Genomic DNA, 23,216 nt, shown 5'->3' on the forward strand with positions numbered 1-23,216 from the left:
AACTTCACCCCTCTCCAAAAATTACTCTTTGAAATAATTCACAATTACATTGTTCCCAGAACTCAGAAAAGAGATTCAGCCAACAAACTTGACTGCATTTTCATGTACTGTCTTGAACACAAAATCCCAATCAACTTCCCTTCCATTATGATACAACACCTTGATCACTGTGTGCCTCGCAACTGGAAGATAGGCTATGGTAACCTCCTTACTACTGTTTTTGAAAGCTTTGACATTGACCTCTCCAAATATGAACCCCTGCCTCTGAAAAACAATGAGTTTATTCAGAGAACCTTTCTTGAAAATAGAGGTCTGCATGTAGTGTATGGATGTTTGGAGGAGTTTCCTGTTGATCCAAAAGGTGAAGAGGAGCCTAAAGTTGAGGGGGAAGCAGTAGAAAGCAAGGGTGTTGAGGGAGGAAAAGCTGTAGAGGAAGATAAGAAAGAGAAAAAGAGAGAGAGGGAGAAGACTGTTGAGCCTGAGGAAACTAGGGTCCTGGAGACAGGGGGAAGAAAGAGAAAGAGCTTAAGGTTGTCCAAGAAAAGTGCTCCTACAGAAGTAGACCCTATTCCTATTGATCTAGAGGAACAGGACATAGTACAGGAATCTGCAGTTCTTACCCCTCCTGAGTCACCTCCTAAGTCTGCTCCTAAGGAAACAGGGTTTGTAGAGATCAGTTCACCAGCTATGCTAAATGAAGTTGTCTCCATAGAGCTGTAGGGTTTGAAGAAAATGCTTAAGGATATCACCTCTACCCTCAAGACAAATACACTCAGGGTAGATGCTCCGGAACCAGCTGTGTCAAGCTGTGCAGGTGATGCAAAGTCTTTGCTTCTCCAAGTTGCTCAAGCAAGAGATGAAGCAATCAAGCAGGTGGTGGAGAAGATTGCAGCAAAGCTTGATGATCTTACTGCAGAAGAAGTTTGAACCCATTTCTTATCCCTCCAGTTTATGATGATGAAGCCTTTGTTTTTATTTTGCTGATCTTGAACAATTTTATTTTGCTTTTGGGTCTGTAACTAAAACAGGGATTACTTGTTTTTTTTGTGAACTTGTGAATTTAGTGCACTTTGGCCGATGTTTAACATTGGTTTTGGATGGATGGTTTATTAATATTTTGTGCATATTCTCTGCTTGGACTGTTTATATGCTCTCTGCCTTATCATTAGACCATGTTATGGTGTTGTGCTTGAGATAATTTGCTATATACATTGTGTTTTTGATAATGCCAAAAGGGGGAAAATATACAGGCAAACTACTTACACACTTATCATCCATCTCTACTTCAAAGTTTTGTGTCTCTCTGATTCTCAGTCAGGTATAAAAACTTTTCTTTCATTTCTTTCTATCATGTGTTTTACTTTACAGTAGTCTACTTGTCTTTTAATTTTATTTTTGCTCTAATGTGTTTTCCTTGTTTGTCATCATCAAAAAGGGGGAATATTGTTGCCCTTGATGTTTTGATGATAACACAAGACAAATAAAAGGACTAATGCCTTGATCAGTTTTGTAGTTTGTTTATAATAAAGTTGCAGGATTAATTCAAGGCAAAGGAACAAGGGCTAAAAGATTAAAAGACATGTTGCAGTGTTCCTGTGAAGGAACTGAAGCTTCGGAGCAGAAGCTAAGGAAAGAAGACTCAGAGCAGAGACTTCTTACAAAAATTAAAGTCTAAAATATTTTTCATGTTTTAGGTTTTATGTAAGTGAGATTAATTAGGAGTTGATGATGAGTGGAATGCGATTTGAATTTGTCAATTAGATAGAATTTCTTTGATTGCTAAAATATAGGAAATATTGTTTTCAAAAATATCTTTTTGTTCATATTCTTTAGTTAATATCTTTTTCAGGAAAAATATCTTTGAAAAGTTTAGAAAAACTAACTTCCTAAACTTACGCCAATACCTGTTGATTTATTCTTCACCACCAACACAGAAACTGCTTCTAAGAGGTTCAACGTGCCCTGGTTTTTAGGACATGTTTGAAGCTTTGGTAGTAGTGGAAAGTAGTGGCGTTAAGATGCAGCAGTAGTGGCGTGAGTAGTGGAAGTTGTGGCGTTTTAATCAAGCAATGTTTTTCTATAAATATCGAAGTTGTTCTCCGGAAAACTTCACCTTGCTCAATCATACTTTTCTATCTATCTTGTTTTCTAAAAAGAGTCAAGAGTCGCATTCTACTTAGAAGTTAACTTTCTTAATTACTTTCACTAGAGTATTGTTCATTTGAGTTGTAATTGGGAATTGGGAGTTTGAGTGAACTCTAAGAGAAGTCAGTAGAGAAAGTGAGAGAAGAGAATAGAGAAGAGAAGAGTGGCAAGTAGAGGGACTTGCTGCTGGGAACTTCAAGTTCGTAGAGGAACTTGAAGATTGATCCTTTAGCTTGTAATAGGTTGTTTGCCCTATTATAGCGAAGAATCTTTCCTAAAATCCAAAGTGGTCGTGGTTTTTCCTCTTGTTAGGGCCAAGAGGTTTTCCACGTAAAATCTCTATGTCTTACTTTAAAGTTCCTATAGCTCAGTTTCTTTAATTCCACAAAAAGTTAGCCTAATTTCACTTAACTACAATTCACCCCCCCTCTTGTAGTATTCTTCTAAAGTAACACTTTGTAAATAGTGTAAAAGTCAAATCTCAAATGTGCAAACTAAAAACAGAGGAAGGATTTTTAAAATAAGATTCAATAACTCTTCATTTTACCTTAAAAATGGTCTTAAATGTTTTTTTTTCTTTATCGCACTTTCTCACATCTTCAATGATTTTTAAGAGAAGGTGCGATGAAGAGAAAAAGACATTTAAGAAATATTTTTGGCATAATAATAACACTAAGATAATAACAACAAGAGAGTTGATAAAAATTCAAAAAAAGAGAGAGAGAGAAAGAGAGAGAGTTAATAAAATTGAATTATCTTTGACATTGTCACCCGTCTTAAATTCCATTGTTTATTTAAGATAATAACGCGAAGAGAGATAATACCAACAAATTATCTTTGGCATTGTCACTCGTCTTAAATTCATCAACAATTCAGCATTTGCAACTTATATAGAATTTGCAGAATTTCAGAGTTGGTGATATTAAATTTTACTGTTCTATAGTCCACTCTGTTAGCCTGATGAAGATTGTATGTCGATTTGAGATACATTAACACTTGATGCTTTGATAGAACTGATTTAATTTTGTAAAATGATTGTTAGAAGGATAAAAAAACAGCAAGAAACATGTTAGCGCTTAGCGATGGTTATGAGCTGCTATTGGATCTTCTTTCTCCAAATGTGTTCAATTTGTTTGTTATTATCTGGGGTGGACATTAACACTTTGTATCACAACGTTTAATCACTATGTATTATGATTGTATGTTACAGAGAAAGCTTATAAAATTGTTCACTAATGCTATAAACTTTTCCTCTTCTCACTAACAATGAGTAATGAGCGACAAATTGCTTACTCCACGGCGAGCTCCCTGAGCAATATGTGCAGTGTGATGTTGGCAGCCTTCACATCCCTATGAATAATTTAGCGCTTGCTCCAATCTAAAGTAGGCTTATCCCCACAGGTCTGAAAATAAATACATATTAGCAGAAAAAATGCACCCATTTTCCACTTCTTTAGAATAAATGCATTGGATATGCAAGTTTTCTCATGAAAAGAAATGAGCAAGCTAGAAAGCAGATCCACATCAGTCAGAAAATACTGTTATAGCATAGTTTGTGACTTTATACTTGATACACAACTGAACAAAGACACATAACACACATTCATCATTTCATATGCATATCTATGTTGGATATCTGACAATTAAACCTGAGTAACCATATGTCCATCCGACTAAAATACAAAGCAAACCATACTCATTAATATCCCGTCTGAACGGAAAAAAACATCTGATCATTTCACTCAAACAAGAAACTAAGATATTGAAGGTGAATTTGAACATTTATTGCTAGAATCACATAAGAAACTAATCAGGATCAAAGATGATATACAAAGAAAATAAAGACCAACCTCTCAACCGATCTAGCTTTCTAACCACTATTAAAGTCAAGAAAGGCCACATTGCACCTCTACATTAAGGTGTATAGTAGCTACCTTATAACGATCCTGCAAACAATACATAAGTCAATATAAAGGCCACATTGCACCTCTGTTCAGAAAATTTTAGAGAAGGTTCAGCAGGTAAGTTATGTTTTTCCTTGAAGAGCTATGATATGAGAATATCTGGTAATTTAGCATGAAATGAAGAAGCAGCACTAAATGATACGAAGTAGTTGTTCAAGAGAGGCCTGGATATTAAGAATTGGTTGGTCATATATTGATACATAACTTCCTTTGTTGTCCTGGAGATCTGCAAGATTGCGGGATTGCCGGGATATGGCTCCCACAACAGCCCCAAAGCCCTTCATGTTCAACAAAATAGGAGGTTAATAGTAAAACAACATCAAGGGAGCGCATTAGTTCCCATTATTTACAAACAAAACTAATTATTTTTAATAACCAAAATGACATGACAGATGCCAGAGCCTTTAGTCTCAGAAAGCCAATCTTGTAATGGTATCACAAGAAGGAAAAGATAATTCTTAATGATTGTATGTCATCTTAGTCATCAAAACTGTTCATCATTTATCAACGAGGCATGTACTCCCTCTACATTCTTCCCTCCATAAAGTTAATTAACCTTAATCCATTATACAAATTTCTATAAGACACCCATAATCCCTCTGAGAATAAGAAGTATATGTGAATCTAGATATAACAATCCACCATATCTCAACATCAAGATCACAAAAGTATCAAAAATCAAGGATCCTCCATGCCTTAAATTGCAATGTGAAAACAGATGCGAGCAAACATGAAGCAAATTCAGAAAGGCCAAGTGTAACTGTCATTTTATGAGCAGAGCTCAGGGTATTACCACACGCTTGAATATTTGTTGCAGCTGTGAATAGGGATGATTAGCTCGAGTATTGACATGATAATGCTTCTTGTCCTACAAAGAAGAGAAGCCTCAACAGGTCTTGTCCCACAGCGTAATATGCTTCTTGTGCTTCAGACACATCAAGAATGCTTCCCTGCTGAAAGGCAGTGTCTTGCTGTTCCCTGAGAGCAGACGACCTCTTTGCGAGTCGCCCTTGTTGCTCTAGCATGAACAAGACAATCTTCTCAAGCAGTTTACATAAAAGGGAATAGTAATATCAAGCAATTGTCCTCCTCAAACCAAACAGTGACCAAAAATTTCATCAAGAAACCAAAGTAAAACATAATTTAAATGTTGAAGGCTTGAGCTAGCATAAGATACAACAGAAGCAGATTTCCAGCTTCACCGGTTAAGCAAAGTGATTAACAAGCCAAAGGCCTCTAAGGCTCTAAATAATATTGATTAAATTATCATAATAAGCTAATTTAAAAGAGACTTAGAGAACCTGAACCAACCTGACCATGATTTAAATGAATCATCACTCAATTATGACCTTAGTCGAACATGATCCAAACAACCGATTCTCTGCCTCTATACATAATAATAACAAGCAATCTATTAAGTGATCTAACTTTCTGTATACTAAAAACTCTCCCTCTTCAATTATCATTAGGCTTTGAATCCTTTGATATAAGTTAATTAAAATTGAAGGCGAAATAAGGATTATCAGCCATATTCATAGGATGTTGAAGCTCTTACGGCAAACATTATTTCAATAAATGATCAGTCAACCATAACCTCAAAACTTAACCAATTGTAAATATGTTTTCAAAAGCCAAATAAAATTTTGAACTTAAATTTAAAAAGCCGATCATCATGTAAACCAAGAACAATCAAAACCTCAAAATCATTCAATCAAAGCCTTAATTCCATAAGTGAAGACGGATACATGAACCAAAACCTCAAAATAATATCAACAAATTTAACCAAAACAAAGGGTGAAAAAAAATCAAACACTTACAATCCTTTTGAACAACAAACCCACCAATGTTCGGGCACAAAACTCAATAAATATAGTCCTTAAACAGTCTTAATCCCAACAAGGATGCCACATATCTTCAGTTATATCTGCAAAATCAGCAAATAGAGCATAACAATATCATGTTTATAATTTTTATGAAATCAATAAGGAGAGAGATAATAATCCACGAAAACAGGGGGTGGACATAAAGTAGGAATTATCAGTTGAATCTAATGAAAATAAATCGTGTTTACTCAAAACTTAACCAGAACCTTACATCGATAGCAGAGATCTTGAGTTAAGAAGGTCCCAAAGAAAAAGAAAGGTTGAATTCTCATGTACTCCGTAACACAATTCTGTAGAAAAACACAACAGAAACTGATTACAAAGAGTAAAGTCAAAAGGAATATCCTAGTTTGAATCAAAGGGGATAAATAATACTCCGTATTAAATCACATAAGATCAAAAGATTTAGGACACAAAGCTAAATCGAAGGGATAAGTAGAGTACTCCATACTTTCGAATTGAAATCCCCCAACTCCTGGATTTTGGTTTTTGGATGTGGGGATTTCTCGTCTTTATGGGGCTTCACATGCCATGTAGATTTAGATAAGCCAATTGATCTACCTTAATGATGTTTTGACATACTCTAAAATAAAAAGGAGAGGGAATCAAAATCCAATTAGATCATAGCAATATGAATGAGCTAGGAAGTGATCTCTTGGGCACAGACATTCAACTTATATTCGCACATCTTAAATGGGCTCCAAAAACGGGTGGCTTATTCAAGATCACTCGAAATCCAAGATTATAATATTTGAATTTGTATACCTTTAGTGGTTTGCTGTGAAAATGTACTCTGCCGGAAACTCGAAATCTCCAACATCCTTGTTGCTTCTGGGCTGGAGGTGAAAAATAGAGCAACTGAACAAACCAAAATCCCAAAAATAATTAGTATGTAAACATCTTTTATTTATTTTTTTTTTTTTTTTTTTTTTGAGAGAAAACATCTTTTATTTTGTTCAGCTACTAGTTGGGCATACCATGTATCCGCACCAGCTGCATTCCTAAGGGTAAGGATTACCCTTTCTAGCCTAGAATCCTTAGTGCTTCTAAGTTACAATCTAGAATATGTCAACAAGAACACTAAATAAATATTAAGTCTTGAAAATGCCACAATGAATTTATCCCTTTAATATATATGAATCTATAGTCAGCTTGAGGTTTGATTTTCTTCACTGCGAAGCACAAAAACTACACATCTAAATGCACAAACATAAACTTATAGTAGTAATTTATAGTAATTGTATCCATCTAAGAATGTCACCAAATTTAAAAGAAGCAAATAGTTCTACTGCCATGAAAACCATCAATTCAAAATACCCTCATTGAAAAACCTTCTGAGTGGTCTATCCGTACTCAGGAACTCTCAATTGTATTATAATCAATTGTACCTACAACACCCACATAATATGTCCCACAAATTCACAATATCAATGACCCATACAAAAAAAAAAATCCATAAAATTCATATATCATCATCTTTAAAACAACATCCTACTTTCAAATTCTTAATTTATATAAATTACAACAAATCAGATCATATAGTCCATTTTCCAAATTTCAATTCCAATTAAAATAAACTAAATAATAAAAAAATAAAAAATAAAAAATAAAAAAACCAATTATTTTCACCAAAAAAACAGGAAATCAAACAAATTAATACCATATAGAACCCAGGGTATTAAAAAAATAATAAAAATAAAAATAAAAATAAAATAAAAAAAATAAAAAATAATAATGAAATTACCATTAAAATTAACAACGGAAACAAGAGATACTGCATCTCCGTCACTCGATTCCCCCTTCCTTCTCTCTCTCTTCTTCCATGTTTATTCTCTCTACAACCATTAAAATTTGCAAAAATCCAAGAAATGGTGGTCTTTGATCGAAGAATGAGAAAGAAAGGTCTGGTACCATATCATTCTTTTTCCTAACCTCTTTGATTTTGCCAAAGAAGAGAATCATTGATATCATTTCACCAATTAGAAGCGTGAAATTGATATTCGATAATTCAAAAGAAAAAATTGATGAAAGCAAGACTCGAACATAAACTTCTCACAAGTTTAGCAATAGAGGTGGCCATGGCAAATATGTTTAGTTTAAAATTTTTTTTAAAACAAAAAAAAAAAAATTAATTTGTTTTTATTTTTTAAATTTTTTTGGCAATTTAAAAAAAAAAAATCAACCAATAAAAAATGGACACATGGTTTTATGTACTTGAAACTAAAACCCTAATCCCTAAACCAAAAAAAAAATTGATTAGTTTTTTTTTTTTTTTTGGGGAAACAAAAAAAAATGATTAGTTGAAATTAATGAGTTTTGGACGAGATTAAAAGTTATATGAAAAGGTTAAAAAAAATTATATATAATTATTAATAATTATAGTCAATTTAAACGAAATTAATCGAGATTGAATGACTTATCACTTATGTAACATTATTTATTTACATTTGAATTTTACTAAAAGTCTACTTTTAAAATTCTTATGTGTCACATATACTTCTTCCATTTTTCTTTTATTGCACCATAAAGACTTTTACACTATTCACTTAATCTACTTTGATCATCTTTTGTGTTTTATCAATTAGGAAAAATATAATCATGTGTGATCTAGTTAGATTCGTCTCGAAATCTACTTTTCAAATATCAATTTTTTATAATTTTTACAAAAGTATAATTAAAGATATTAATAACTAAAGTAATGCATTGGCAAGCGTAAAGCCCCTTATGGTGCAATAAAAAAAGAACGGAGGAAGTATACATAAAATTATTAACAGAATTTCAATTTATTTTTAATAGAATTTTTTACAAAAATAAATACTACCTCCGTCCCCGAAAGAACGACCCATTTGGCCTAATTTTAGTCCCAAAAAGAATGATCCATTTGCATTAAAATCCCCATCAATTTGCAATAATATTTGTGCAAAATTAGCTTCCCCATATAAAATTTTGTTTCTCTATGTACTTTTATTACTTTCTCTATCTGCTTTTTTACAAATCTCATGTAAATTTATCTTTCCAATATACTTTTACTTCTTTTTATTTAACTTTCTTAATACTCGCGTAATCAACCCAAATGGGTCGTTCTTTCGGGGACGGAGGGAATTATTTTTTTCAATATTATGCCAAGTGTCGATTATAGATGATTAAAAATTTTCAAAAAAATAATGGAACAAATAATAAAATACAAGTAATAAAATATGGAATGAGTAATTCATAAGTCAATCACAACAATAAATAATAAAATTAATTTAGCAAAAAATCTAAAAAAACAAAAGAAAACTTTATTAACCATTACTAAAAACGAAACATTGCTGACATCATCAACCTTCAAACTTTCACATTGCACGCTTCGCAACAAAAGCAAAGCGAGCCGCGCGCCCCAACCTCGAATTCGGATTTTCGAAGGACGCGAGTCACGCGACCCCCAACCAAAAATTTTCTCTCCAACTATATGTGTGATGTCATTAATTATTAATGGTTTTATTTAATTTTTAATCTACACTTTTGACTTCAATGCATAGTGTCTATATAAAATTCAAATTAACCAAGTTTCTCTCCTAAATTATAGTTTCACATACCTAATTTGTTTTATGTTTGATGGTGATTTCAATTTTTTTTACTTTCTTTAAGAGCAAATTATTTTTGTATATAATTCCAATCTTCATATACAATGCAATGCAACAGAACATAAAATTACAAGAAAGATTAATTCTAAATGTGCATCGCATGAGAATAACCTAGTAAAAGATTAAGTAGAGTTTAGAAGAGAAAATTAAAAAAAAAAATTTATAATTGCTTTCAACGAGTTTTCATGTCTCGATAACGATCCTTTTGTTGAGGAGGTGTATCATTTTGTGCAAGGGAAGGATTTAGAGGGGCAATCTTTTAGTGAAAAAGCCTGAAATATCTCAAGTATTTTTTTTTTCTTTTCTTTCTAAAATTAAAATTTAAGTTTGAATTAGATAACAATCTAATTTTTTTTCTTATAATAGTTTGCTTATAAACTAAGACTTATCATTATAAATAAAACTCCATTCACAAATCACAAATTCACAATTGATAAAAAAAATTCAATAGCAATGCAACTTTAATTTCCTATTCTCAATAGTATTTTTCAAGAACAATTCGTCAATTACACAATGTATACAATAACTAATCAATGTAAAACCCTAATAGTAAGTATAACTAATAATCAATACAAAGCAAGCTTTGTAAATTGAATTAGAACAAGAAGAATTACAACAACACAAATCTATAAAGAAATTAGCATAAGCAAATAACTTTATAAGGAATCGCTTGAATTCTTAAACTTGTGGAGGCTGGTTATTATTTTTTTTATTATTTTTTTTTATTATTATTTTTTAATAATCTTGTGGAAATATCATGGACAACTAACAAAAGTATGACAAGTTCACAAAGATTCCTTTCATTTTTTTTTAAATTAAATTTTTATGGTTTCGCGTAAAACTACTTGGGTTGAGTTTATCCCCAGTCCGAAATTAATACTCCAAATTCTGCCACATCAGATTTCCACTAACTTTTAATTACCTTTTTTTTATTATTATTATTATTTAGACTCGTATAAAGATTTTCTTTACTTTAAAACTTTATCCCTAAGACTCCATTTCAAATTCACTAAAAATATCGTCAAACATTTTTTTTAGGCTATTTATAAAAAAAAAACCAACCAATAAAGTTGGACACATGGCTGGGGTGAGTTTTTGACTCTATGTAGTCTTACACTAATTTATTGCACAAGAGTATAAGACCCATAACAAAGTCAAGTCAAGAGACTTAAGACTCATGTCAAGACTTGCAATAAACATGCCCTTATGACTTTTAGGAGTAGTACGTAAACATGGGCAACGGGCCGTGCCGCGGTGGGGGGCGTGTCGTGCCGTGCTTAATTTTGGCACACCCCAGCCCACGGCACGGCCCACGTGCCTGGCGTGCCGTGGGCCAAACCGTGCCACTTATTTTATTTTTATTTTTATTTTAATAATAAATGTAAATAAAAAACGATATATATATTTTTTAGTACAACTTAATTTTATATAAATAATGTGATTAATTTATGTTTATGTTAATGTTAATATATTTTGTTTTGAACAATTTTATTTTAATTAAGGTTATATAAATTATTTATCTAATTATGTTTAAGTTTATATAAACAAATAAAAACAATCTTATTAATTTAGCAAAAAACAACAATGCATATAATAAAAAAAAAATTATGAGTGCGATAATCCGAAAACACAAAAAATTGAAGAATAACTTATTTTATTATATACCGGTAGTCGGTACGATAAATCGATAATACAAATAATTAATGATAATTAAAAATCGTACAATATTTGGTGAATAACTTCATTTATTATACGGAATACGAAGTTCGATAATACAAAAATTGTACAATAGTGTATAATGTAAATATGTAATAATGTAATTATTATTGTTCGTCTTCGTCTTCGTCTTCTTGTGGTTCAAGTTCATTGGCCAATTGAGTTGATTGAGAAGTTGAGAACTAAAAGAAGTCGACGTTCCTTCATCGTCGTCGTTTTGTGCATAAGTACGATCTTGAGAACGAGTTTCGGTATCCAACCAATCCTTCAAGCAAACACACATTTCAAGTGTTTCGGGTTTTAGTCTTGTTCTTGTATCATCTAAAACCCGTCCTGACGCACTAAAAGCTCTTTCGGAGGCAACGGAGGAGACTTGGATAGCAAAAATATCACGAGCCATTGCCGACAAAATTGGATGTTTCATGGTTTGTGATTTCCACCAATCAAGGATGTCAAGGCCAAACTTCTCTTCATCCTCCATGCCTTTAATGAAGTCGTAACTTAGGTACATTTGCAACTCCGAAACATCGCTTTGTGTTCTCCTAGTTGATGATGATTCCGTACCTGAAAACTTGGACATCATGTTAGTAGCTTGTGCAAATAAACCTTTGGCCCGTTTACTTACGTTTTTGGATGTTTGAGAAGGGGCAAATCGAGACACGGTTCCATATTTAATTTCATAAACTCTATATAAAGAGAAAAACTCATTAGTCACCTTATTTTTAAAAGTTTCAACATCATCTTCAAAATTCATGTACAATCATTCTCCCAAGTTCATCCCTATTTCTCTCATAACTGTAAATGAAGCCTTGTGGATGGAATTGAGAAATTTTGGGTTGGGTTCGATCATTAGATGGTCTACCACATCTTTTTGAATGTCTACTAAGGTGTCCCGTCCCTCCCTTGGTATCGGCCGAGAAAATTTTACTACAAGTCCGACACCGGGCTTTGGTTCCATTTTTACTCAATTGATAATGTGCCCAAACTTCACTCTTTCGGTTGGTTTGAGCAAATTCCTCTTCGGTACGCCACTCTAATATGTTAGGATTTTGGGGGTTAGGCATTTGGGTGGATTGTTCACTCGACCCGAAGGCTTGTGTTTGGCTACCTTAGTTACTAGGAATAGAAAATTCATGTTGTGATCCGTATAAATGAGGTGAGAATTGGGTTTGTTGAAATCCCGAACTAGGCATAGTCCAAGGAGTCATATCATCCATTTGTTCGTGCCCTTCCGTGGTTTGGGGATGAAAGAAAGGGGTGGAAGTGTTTGGAAAGGGCATGTTAGGGGAGTGAAGGGGCATGTTAGGGGAGGGAAAGGTGTTAGGAGGGGGAATTGAAGTGTTTGGGTTTGGTGATTCCCTACGTTTTGACTTGGCTTTTCTAGAGAAGGAGGAAGTGTTCGGGTTTGATGCCATGATATTTAATAATAATAACAACAATAATAATAATACAAATAACAAATTAACAATAACAATAATAATAACAATTAACAACAACAATAATAACAATAGCAATAAGAATTAGTAAGTAGTTTTTATATAAATTAAGTTTTCAATAATAATTATAATAATAGTAGATTACTTAGGTTAATGAGATCCCAGGTAGGAGAGGTTAGGAACGACGTTGTCCTGAGCCCAAGTCCCGCCTTAGACAGATTTCACTAACAATTTAAATTATCCACAATAAAAATAGAAAGTAGTTTTTATATAATTAAGTTGTTCCAACTTCCAAGAAAACAACAACAACAACAACAACAACAACTACAATAATAATAATAATAATAATAACAATAATAATAATAATAACAAATTAAAATAAAGTTGAGTTAGATCTTACAATGACGTTTCAATTGCTTTCCCAAATTTATAATTTCCCGAGTGTAAATATAAGAATTTTTTTTTTTTTTTTTTTTTTTTTTTTTTTTTTTTTTTTTTGTAGTAGACTAATAATAGTAAAATTGTAAAATTTATAAGAGAGTAGGAATTTTTTTTTCTTTGCACAAAAGAGAAAGAGAGTAAGATTGTAGGAATTAGAGAATAAGAGAGAAGAGATGAGTTGATGAATTGTGAAAATTTTGGAAGAAGAAATAGGGTATTTGTAGGGATTTTGGGTGGGAAAAATGGCCAAAAACTAGCCGTTTTACAGCCGTTTTAGAGCTGTTGGAAAACGGCTACTTCCAACGGCTAGTTGGCACAGGGCGTGCCGTGCTTTGCCCCGGGCGGCACAGTGCCCGGGTCGTGCCCCGTGCCGTGCCCGTGCCAAATCTGGAATTTGTGTTCATGGCACGGCCCACGGCCCACATGTGGGCCGCCGTGCCGTGCCGGGCCCGTGCCGCCCGTGTGCTGGCACGGCCCGTGCCCACCTTTAGTAGTACGTAGTCTGACTACCTATTAGCATCAACACTCGTGGTATAATTTTATACCACGGTGTAAATATTCATCCAAAACATGATAATTTTTACTACAATGGTGGTATAAAAGTATACCATGGAATGGTATATACCATCCCATGGTAAACATTTGCTTTGGTCCCCGTGTAATATAAACCAACCAGGTCACGCCATGTGGCCTGGTTATCATGTATCTTTTATTTATTTATTTTTTTCAACTGCATTTTAAGAACAAATTATAAAGTAAATAATTATGAAAAAATTACCATTGTTCATAAATTTTCAAGACCTACACATAGACACCTATATTGATATAGTTTTATATATTTTTTTCAAATTTGCTTTTTACTACCTAAATTGCTTATTTTATTTAATTAGCTTTACAAACATTAATTAGCTATTTCCAATAACAAAATAAAATATAATTATAATAAAATTAATTGTATAATTAATACATATAGGAGAGAGAAAGTGTGGTGGTAAAATTTTTTTATACCATGGGTGGGGTGATTTTTGAAGAAAATATATTGTATTGTGGTATAAATGATGTGGAGGAGTGAGAAAGTGGTAGAGAGAGAGGGATGGTATAAATTTTTATACCATGAGTGATGATGGTCTTACGGGACTCACCATAAATTAAGGTGGGTCTACACCCGGAGTATGAATTTATAATTTAAATATTAAACCTCATATTATTTAACCTTTAATAAAAATACGATTTGCAGTGCAGTTTGGTCCAAAAACTTTTGGAAACCGCAACTACAAACCATGGTTTATCAAAAATTTCAAACCACACCATAATTTTCAAATCGCAAGGTGCTGAACAGCCTAGGTTTTGATCTGTTTTTGGAGATGTTATTTTTTTTTGTTTCAAAAAATGAAAAAAAGGAGTGCAAAGATGTCTAGACTTGAAAATTTGGAGGCTTTGTACGTAGTAAAAAATCGGGAAAATAGATTCTTAAAAATTAATATTTTTTCTTTTTTTATTAGTTGATACATTTCATTTAGACACGTTTAAAACACATACTTTTAAATGTAAATATTTTTAGTTACATATTAGCAAAAATAATGAAATTTTGATATTTGGAAAATAGAAATTGAGATTATTCTAACAATAGTCTACATGAGTATGTATTTATCTAACATTAAATCATAAAATGAAGTTAAATTAGGTTATGTGAAGAGTGAATAAAGTCAAAACGTGTCAACTAAAAAAACGAAGGTAGTAATTCGTATATTGATGTTGATTTTAGAAGTCAAGCGGAATTCTTTTTCTCGTAAGTAATAAAAGGCCGATAATGTATAATCTTAGGTTTGGGCTCATGAGATATATTGGCTTTTCATTCAACAATATTTTGATTTCTGAGTCAATATGAAAAGCAAGTTTCTTTTCTTGATTACTGTGTATGAGCCCATCAATTACAAACAAATAAAATTCTTCTTGCCAAGTTGCTGGCCTTATTGATGGCCTGGTTCGACATTCCATAACTGCACATGAACATTGGAAAATTTTTGTGGTTGTTTGTTGACAGATTTCCATGAGAATTTATATTTCACGAGAAATTATATGTCTATCAAACTAAGAGTAAGGATGTCAGTGGAGCAGGTCAAATAAAAGACCTAATACATAACCATATGGACTCATTGTATAAGCATATATTTAAAATCCTTTAGCAAAGACCATTCTACTTTCCTTTTTTTTTTTCTTTTTTTTTTTTTTAAAATAACTAGAAAATAGTTTTTTTTTTCATTTTTTATTTTATAGTAAAATAACTATTTTTTTTTGAAAAAATATACCATCTCCGTTACAGGTTATGTGCGACGATTAGACATTTTCCCTCTCTGCTTTATATCAAATCGTTGCACATAACCTGTAACAGAGGTAGTATTTAAATAACTTTTAAAGTCACTTGGATGGAAGGACAAGATTGGTCTTTAAAATTGAGCAGCCGAGATTGAAAATAATGACAATAGTGAATAGCCACAGTATATTTGAAACATATACTCCATATGTATGAATTTGAGTATGAACATATGTAGGCGGTACATGATGCTAAGATTGGTAACCTGTGGCTGTGGCTTCTATTGTAGTATATTGTAGTAGATTATGTTACGCGTATAATTTATTTTTAAGGCAAAAGCTAACAAACCCCTAGAGCTAAATGTGAAAATATTACGGAGTATACTAAAATTACTATTAATTATATCGATCAACGCGTGATTTTGTCATGCATTCCGAACTTAATATTATTTTAAGTAATATATTAAATCCTTATCTAATACCCCGAGACGCTTGTTAGGAAGATCCTATTTTTAATTACTCGTAGTTCACAGCATTAACTAGGTGCGCAAATTACAGCAAGGTGTAGCAGCAGTAACTGTTTCTGAAGCTAGAAAAGCTGATAATAAGGAGGCAAGGCGGCTACCACTTTATTCAACCACTTCAGACGATAGTCTTTACTTCACAACAGTTTCTGTTAATTCGACAGAATAAAAAACAAAGAGTGCAGAGGCAAAACGAATCTGTTTGCAACTGAAATCAGTTTGCAGCAGGACTGAACTGACGTTAGATCCTGAAACCAAAATCAGACGTTTCAGGAAAAAAAGAAAAATCATAAATAAATAAATAGATAAAATTAAATGACACCATATAATAACTTCCCATATGTTCCACTTCTTTTTCTAATATAGTATTTCTTTCTAAACTCGGACATTTCCTGTGTACTAGCATGGGTACACTCTAAAACACTGATAATAATTTTTGTTTAAAGGTATGTGGATACTTCTTATTACATAGTATAAAGTACAAAGATAGTGAAACAATCATTTTTGCAAAAGAATTAGAAAGAGTAACATTCGGGTAATTAATTATACTTTGAACCTCAGATTTAATCTTGCAATTACATTAGAAAACAAATACATAATCTGTCTTGCAATCAGTATTCTACAATCCAGCAGTGGTTCTGCATTTACAATATTAGAGAAAAACCCAAGTTCTTTAAGCTTAATGAAGGAATGCAAATGTATACGGAATTCGTGATTTAACATAGAGAATAAGGACCAAGACATTTTCGAGTTTAAATCATAAGCATATACGAAAAAACCAGAAAAGAAGGTAGTACAGGCCTACAGGGTTTAGCAAATTGTTGGTCAGCTTTCTATTACATGTTTAGCAAATCTTTCTCCGTGAAGTTGACGCGCCAAGGCATTCCCTTACTTCCCTAGTGTCCATTATTTTCAACGTTTCATACTATCTTCAATAAATCAATTCCATGAAGATGTAAGATTATCTCTGCAATATGCTGCAGAAGAAGATTGTGCATTCCCATGCAGAACTGAATTACTCACAGCCTTTGGAAGGATCTCTGAAAACGTCATAGGATAATTAGACAGTTTATTGTTATGTAAGGCTCAAGCTCCACAATTGATCCAAACATCATAATATAGACAGTTCATTGTTATGTAAGGTTCAAGCTCCGCAGTTGGTCTCGATATACTAAAATAGACCGTTCATTGATATGTAAGGTTCAAGCTCCACAGTTGATTTTGATTTCATAAAAAAACAGTTGATAATCACAGAACTTAGGGGTGGCCATCATTTAGAACCGAAAGGCAAAAGTCAGTAAAGTCTTGATTTTCAATCGTGACATATTTAGTTGGCTATATATGTAACAGATTCAGAGAGAATTAGTTTAAATAGCATCAATCAAAGTGCAAGAAAGAATCACAGCAAAACACAAGGATCATTTTGTTTAAGAGAGAAAGAAACTGTACTCTGTTCTAGGATTTCAATTGTTCAAGAGAGCCTGATTTCAGAAACAAGGATCAATTAATCACTTTGATTAGCGTGCATTGTAAGAGATTATTTATCCATCCTCTTTGAGATTTACAAGTCATTATCATGTTTCATAGCTATCTTGATGCTAATCATGTGCTCTATAAAGCAATATATCATCAGATATAACACATTTTATAGCTATATCTTGATGCTAATTAGGTTTCTTTTTCCTTTCTTTCTTATTTATTTACTTAATATTTTTATTTATTTCTTTTAAATATGTATTGATCATTAACGATTTTTTTGTATAGGATTGAAAATTTAAACTTGAAATCCACCAATGTATAGAATAGTTCAAGTTTATAAGTGACCATAAAAAAAGTTCTGAAATTGGGCCTCCATGGTAAGTTGCCAATAATGTAAGGAACTCTATGTGTAGTTATGAGAATGCATCACAGTGCAACTAACAATGTGGATCTCAGCTAGAGAAACATGCGGTTGGTTGTTTGGCTATTAAAGATTAAATGTACATCTATTATGATCAGATCCATATCAATGCACTCAAAGAATCTTCTATTTGCCTATTCCATTAAAAACGCCAATCTTCCTCCTGATTCCTAATAACAGTTCAATAAGATGATGCAGGTCCCAGCTAGAGTCAGGGATATGGCAAAGATTCTTCTGAACTATGTGCCCGTCTATGCAATGCTACCGGTAAGCCCTGATTAACACAAGCATCAGCTACTTATACTCGAATAACAGAGTCACAGAATGACAAATCCTTTATTTGTTTGATGGAAACAGTTGGGAGTGGTTACAGATGACAACAACTTTGAGAACCAGGATGACATCAAGAGACAACTATACAAACTGAAGGAAGCAGAAGTTGATGGAGTCATGGTTGACGTCTGGTGGGGAATAATAGAAGCTAAAGGACCTAAGCAATACAATTGGAATGCTTACAGAAGCTTATTTCAGGTCATAAAGGATTGTGGCCTGAAAGTACAAGCCATAATGTCATTTCATCAATGTGGAGGGAATGTAGGAGATGCTGTGAACGTTCCACTTCCTCAATGGGTACTACAAGTTGGAGATACAAACCCTGATATTTTCTATACTAATAGAAGGGGTACTAGAAACAAAGAATATCTGACTATTGGTGTTGATAATGAAGCTATCATTGGAGGACGAACTCCGGTTCAGGTAACTATCCTTCCCAATTAAAGCCTGCAGTTTTACCAAATAATTTTTACACAAATTATTAAATGGAGTTTGAAATCCCTAGGTTTCTCTAAATTCAATAGTTTGTTGGCACTAATTTCTTCCTATAACTTCACAGATCTATAGTGATTACATGAAGAGCTTCAGACAGAGTATGTCAGATTTTCTAGATGCTGGTGTGATAGTTGACATTGAAGTAGGTCTTGGCCCAGCTGGAGAACTACGTTATCCTTCTTATCCACAAAATCAAGGATGGAGCTACCCAGGAATAGGGGAATTTCAGGTTTAAACGAAATGGGCTCTGCCAGCTAATCCGACATGCCCACTTATGTGTAACTAAACTGATAAATATAGCTTATGTTTAGAAGCTAACTGAATTTCGATTTTTTTTATCGTGCAGTGCTATGACAAATATTTAAAGGAGGATTTTAAAAAAGCAGCAACTGAGGCTGGCCATCCTGAGTGGGAATTACCCGCAAATGCAGGGCAATATAATGACAGACCAGAAGCCACAGAGTTTTTCAGAAACAACGGGACGTACCTAACTGAAAGTGGAAAATTCTTCTTGACTTGGTATTCAAACAAGCTGTTGATCCATGGTGACCAGATCCTGGAAGAAGCAAATACAGCATTTTGTGGCTGCAAAGTCAAAGTAGCAGCAAAGGTAAGTAAATATAGTCATAGGAGCATCAATTGCTAGAGAAAGTATTGTCCACAAGGTGACTAATTTTATTTGTTTTCAATTGACAAACAGGTTTCTGGAATACATTGGTGGTACAATGATGAAAGTCATGCTGCTGAGGTTACTGCAGGATACTACAACTTGAAAGACCGAGACGGGTATCGTCCAATAGCAAGGATGCTGTCTCGTCACTATGGGGTTTTAGACTTTACATGTCTGGAGATGAAGGACTATGAACAGCCTGGTTATGCTAAAAGTGCTCCACAAGAGCTTGTGAAACAGGTGAGAGCATGAGAGCTTGATGATCAAATATTTCTCTACCATGTCAGGTCAATAGCATCCAAAACAGTGTAGCATGGGATACTACACGATTACTCATGAGACCTTGCAAATTATTGACTAATAAGTGACCTTTGATTAAAAACTATACAAGTTCAAACCATCAAAAACTCTTGTCAATTCCTTATTGTTGTTACATAACAAATATGATGATATCAGAATGCACATGACACCAACAATATTCCTTTCAAAAACAATTATACTAAGATTAGTAAGGTATGCTACAAAATTAATTCCATGTGAATTTCCATACCTTTGACATGGTGCACAATTTTTATGTGCAGGTCTTAAGTGGTAGCTGGAGAGAAAGCATTGAGGTTGCAGGTGAAAATGCACTTCCCAGATATGATCCCAACGCTTATGATCAGATGCTGCTGAATGCCAGGCCAAATGGGGTGAACAGAGATGGTCCACCAAAACTGAAAATGTATGGCTTGACATATCTTCGTTTGTGCAATCAGCTACTGGATGGGGGTAATTTTGGAACATTCAAGACATTTGTAAGGAAAATGCATGCTGATCAAGTAAGTGACCAGATTTACCATCACAATATATGAATGTAACTGAGCTTCTATGGAAAAGGCACAAAACGCTTCATTCTTATAATATTCTTAAAATTATGTTCAGGAGTACTGTCCGAACCCTGAAAATTATGGACGGCACATCACTCCACTGGAGCAGTCAAAGCCAAAGATTCCTCTGCAGGTTCTTCTAGAAGCAACTAAACCAATGGAACCATTTCCCTTTGACAATGAAACGGATATGAAAGTTTGAGAAGCTTCTATAATAGAGTTAACCTAAGGCAGTTGGCAAACATGCAATTGTCAAGCAAGAAAATAATGTTTCCGTTTCCGTTAAGATAGGCTAATAAGACCCAGGTAGGCTAATTAGGAAGCCACAGAATCTATCTGTGGGAATCCTCACTGGGAGTTCTCGTTGTTTGTTGTTAATTGTTGTTGATGTTTCCGCTGTTGATGCTGTTGTTTTTTTTCCAATAAGGAAGTTTCCTTCATCATAAGGAAACTTACGAGAATGAAATAAAATCAGAGAAGGATGTCTCAGAAAATGTTTGCTGTTTAACTGTACAAGTGTTGGTAATATACATGGCTTTTAACCCCTCAACAGTTCACCCAGTACCACTTCATTAAACAATAAACAGAAGATCATGCTCTTTTTCCCGGATAGTTCTCATAAGTTCCCTTTGCTAAATGATCTCGCTGTAGTCATAGTCACTTATTGTACATACAATCAAGTCTTTAAATGGGTGGCATACAATATCATTGAAGAATGAAGATCATTTCATACCCTGCTTACTACGACATAGTATCACGGTCAATCACAATCAAATTCACTGGTGATTGAATGAGTGAGAGCTCTATCTGTAGAATCCCAAAGTGTCCCAACTACAATAAATATTTCGCTGTCATACTACTCAATGAAGCTAGAACCTCTAGGCATAACCAGTCCTTTACTTTGTAATTTAACTCGCAGCTTCTCTGCATCATCCCACCGTTTCTCATCTGCATATACATGTGATAAAGAAATGTAGCTGCTTACTCTATTTGGATTTTGTTCAGAAACTTTCTGAGCACACACCTCAGCTAGACCAACATTACCATGAAGCCTACAACCAGAGAGAAGAGAAACCCATACATCATCTGTCGGTTCCACTGCCATATTGTTAATGAATTCATATGCTTCTTCTAAGTGTCCTGCTCTGCTAAGAAGATCAACCAAGCATTCATAATGAGCCAGTGCAGGCTTCATGCCATACTTCTGTTGTATTTGATTAAAAATTTCTCTCCCATCCTCAACAAGTCCTGCGTGGCTACACGCAGTCAATGCACAAGTAAAAGCACCCTTGTCAGGAACAATGCCATTTCCTACCATTTGGTCAAAAACTGAAATAGCTTCCCTTCCCTTCCCATGGTGCCCATATGCTGAAATAATAGCAGTCCAAGAAACCAAAGATTTCTCTGCTATTTCATCAAAAACACGTTGTGAACAAGACAGCCTACCACATTGGGCATACATACCTATAAGAGAAGTTGCAGCCATAATGCTACATCCAAACCCTTTCTGAACAAGATAAGAGTGAATAGACATGCCAAAATCAATGGCAGTGACCTGTTCACAAGCCCTCAGCAGAGCAATGATCGTAGCTAAGTCCGGCTGTTCACCATATGAAACCATTTGGCAGAAAAGTTTTAAACCTTCAAAACCCTTGCCAATTTGTACATAACCTGAAATCATTGTATTCCAAGTAACAGAATCCTTCAATGAGACAGCGAACAACCGCCTTGCGTACAACATTGTCTTGCATTTACAATACAACTCAACAAGAGAATTGGTCAAAAATCTATTAGAACTAAACAAGCTATTCCGTAAAACATAGCCATGTACTTCCTTTCCCTTCTCAACCATTTGCATATTAGAACAAGCCGAAAGGAGACCAAGCAAACTAGCCGAATCAGAAACTAACCGAGATCTAAGAAACAAAGCAAAAATACACAAGGCCTCCTTAGAGTAACCATTCTTTGCATACCCAGTGATCATAGTATTCCAGGAGGTCAAATCTCTCTTAGACATTCTATCGAACACTAACCGTGCATTACCCATTTCCCCGAATTTCAAGTACATTGCCAATAAACAATTGCCCACATAAACATCCGACTCAAACCCACTAATCACAACCTCACCATGAATTATCTTCCCAAACCCAACAATCAAAGAATCACCACAAGCCTTAATTACAAAAGGGTATGTAAAATTATCCGGTTGAACACCAAAATTAATCATTTTACGATAAAACAACACAGATTTAAGATAAAACCCACATCCAGTATAACCCCGAATCATATAATTCCATAAAAACGAAGATTTAAACTCAATTCGATCAAAAATTTTCTGGGCTTCTGACATTTTTCCACAATTTGCATAAAATGCAGCAAGTTTAGTGCTTAAATTTGTGTTTTTATGAAGAATACCAGAAGATAACATAAGGGCATGAAGAGCTTTGCCCGTTTTTAAGGATTTGGAGTTGGTAAGGGACTGTAGGATAGCTCGACATTGAAGCGACGAAAATGGAAGCGTCGGAATTTGGTTGTTTAAAACGACGGAAATTGGGGAAGATGAAGTGTGGAAACTAGTGTGAGAAAAGATAAGAGATTTGAGAGCGTTTCTGTGCATTGCTGCAAGCCTGCAATGTATGCACAACGCAGAATTTTGGTACTTGGTGATTGACATTTTAATTTCATTCATGAATCACCCTTTTTTTTTGGTTCATATTTGAAAGTTCGTTAACTTTTTAAAAACTTGTGAAAATTATATCACCAGTCGTTAGTGTTACAGGATTACGCCGTTACAGAGCATGTTGTTAGGGTAAGGGTTAGGGGTTATGGAGTTACTGAAATGATTGGAACTGAATTGAGCTGAAATTAATATTTTATGAGCGAAGGAAATTAGGATACAAT

The 23,216-nt window shown here is 33.9% G+C and overlaps 2 protein-coding genes and 1 long non-coding RNA gene across 3 annotated transcripts; 1 reads left to right on the forward strand and 2 right to left on the reverse strand.

Annotated features, from left to right (window-relative positions):
• Window positions 1-3,201: 3,201 nt before the first annotated feature.
• On the reverse strand, window positions 3,202-6,408 carry LOC145587508 (uncharacterized). The gene is made up of 3 exons (XR_014101282.1): window positions 6,204-6,408; window positions 5,927-6,033; window positions 3,202-5,127 (listed from the first exon to the last, which is right to left on the reverse strand). It is a non-coding gene; the product is annotated as an uncharacterized LOC145587508 (long non-coding RNA).
• An 11,096-nt stretch (window positions 6,409-17,504) lies between these two features.
• LOC145589443 (beta-amylase-like) lies at window positions 17,505-20,823 on the forward strand. The gene is made up of 8 exons (XM_081646011.1): window positions 17,505-17,577; window positions 18,147-18,215; window positions 18,306-18,704; window positions 18,841-19,005; window positions 19,123-19,386; window positions 19,477-19,686; window positions 20,028-20,267; window positions 20,371-20,823. Exons 2-8 carry the CDS (start codon window positions 18,168-18,170, stop codon window positions 20,515-20,517), a joined length of 1,473 nt encoding a protein of 490 aa, XP_081502137.1. The 5' UTR covers window positions 17,505-17,577; window positions 18,147-18,167; the 3' UTR covers window positions 20,518-20,823.
• Window positions 20,824-20,927: 104 nt separating this feature from the next.
• LOC145589442 (putative pentatricopeptide repeat-containing protein At3g05240) lies at window positions 20,928-23,016 on the reverse strand. The gene has a single exon (XM_081646010.1). The coding sequence runs from the start codon at window positions 23,002-23,004 to the stop codon at window positions 21,172-21,174; it is 1,833 nt and encodes a 610-aa protein (XP_081502136.1). The 5' UTR covers window positions 23,005-23,016; the 3' UTR covers window positions 20,928-21,171.
• Window positions 23,017-23,216: the final 200 nt, after the last annotated feature.

Source organism: Chenopodium album, chromosome 17 (genome assembly GCF_948465745.1).
Source record: "Chenopodium album chromosome 17, dcCheAlbu1.1, whole genome shotgun sequence".
Classification (NCBI taxonomy): Eukaryota; Viridiplantae; Streptophyta; class Magnoliopsida; order Caryophyllales; family Amaranthaceae; genus Chenopodium; species Chenopodium album.

Bases quoted from the DNA above. Each gene is read 5' to 3' on its own strand.
- LOC145589443 (XM_081646011.1), top strand. From the start codon at position 18,168: ATGGCAAAGATTCTTCTGAACTATGTGCCCGTCTATGCAATGCTACCG. The intron at 18,216-18,305 runs GTAAGCCCTGAT...TGATGGAAACAG, and splicing joins CCGTCTATGCAATGCTACCG to TTGGGAGTGGTTACAGATGA. The intron at 19,006-19,122 runs GTTTAAACGAAA...TTTATCGTGCAG, and splicing joins CAGGAATAGGGGAATTTCAG to TGCTATGACAAATATTTAAA.
- LOC145589442 (XM_081646010.1), bottom strand. From the start codon at position 23,004: ATGAATGAAATTAAAATGTCAATCACCAAGTACCAAAATTCTGCGTTG.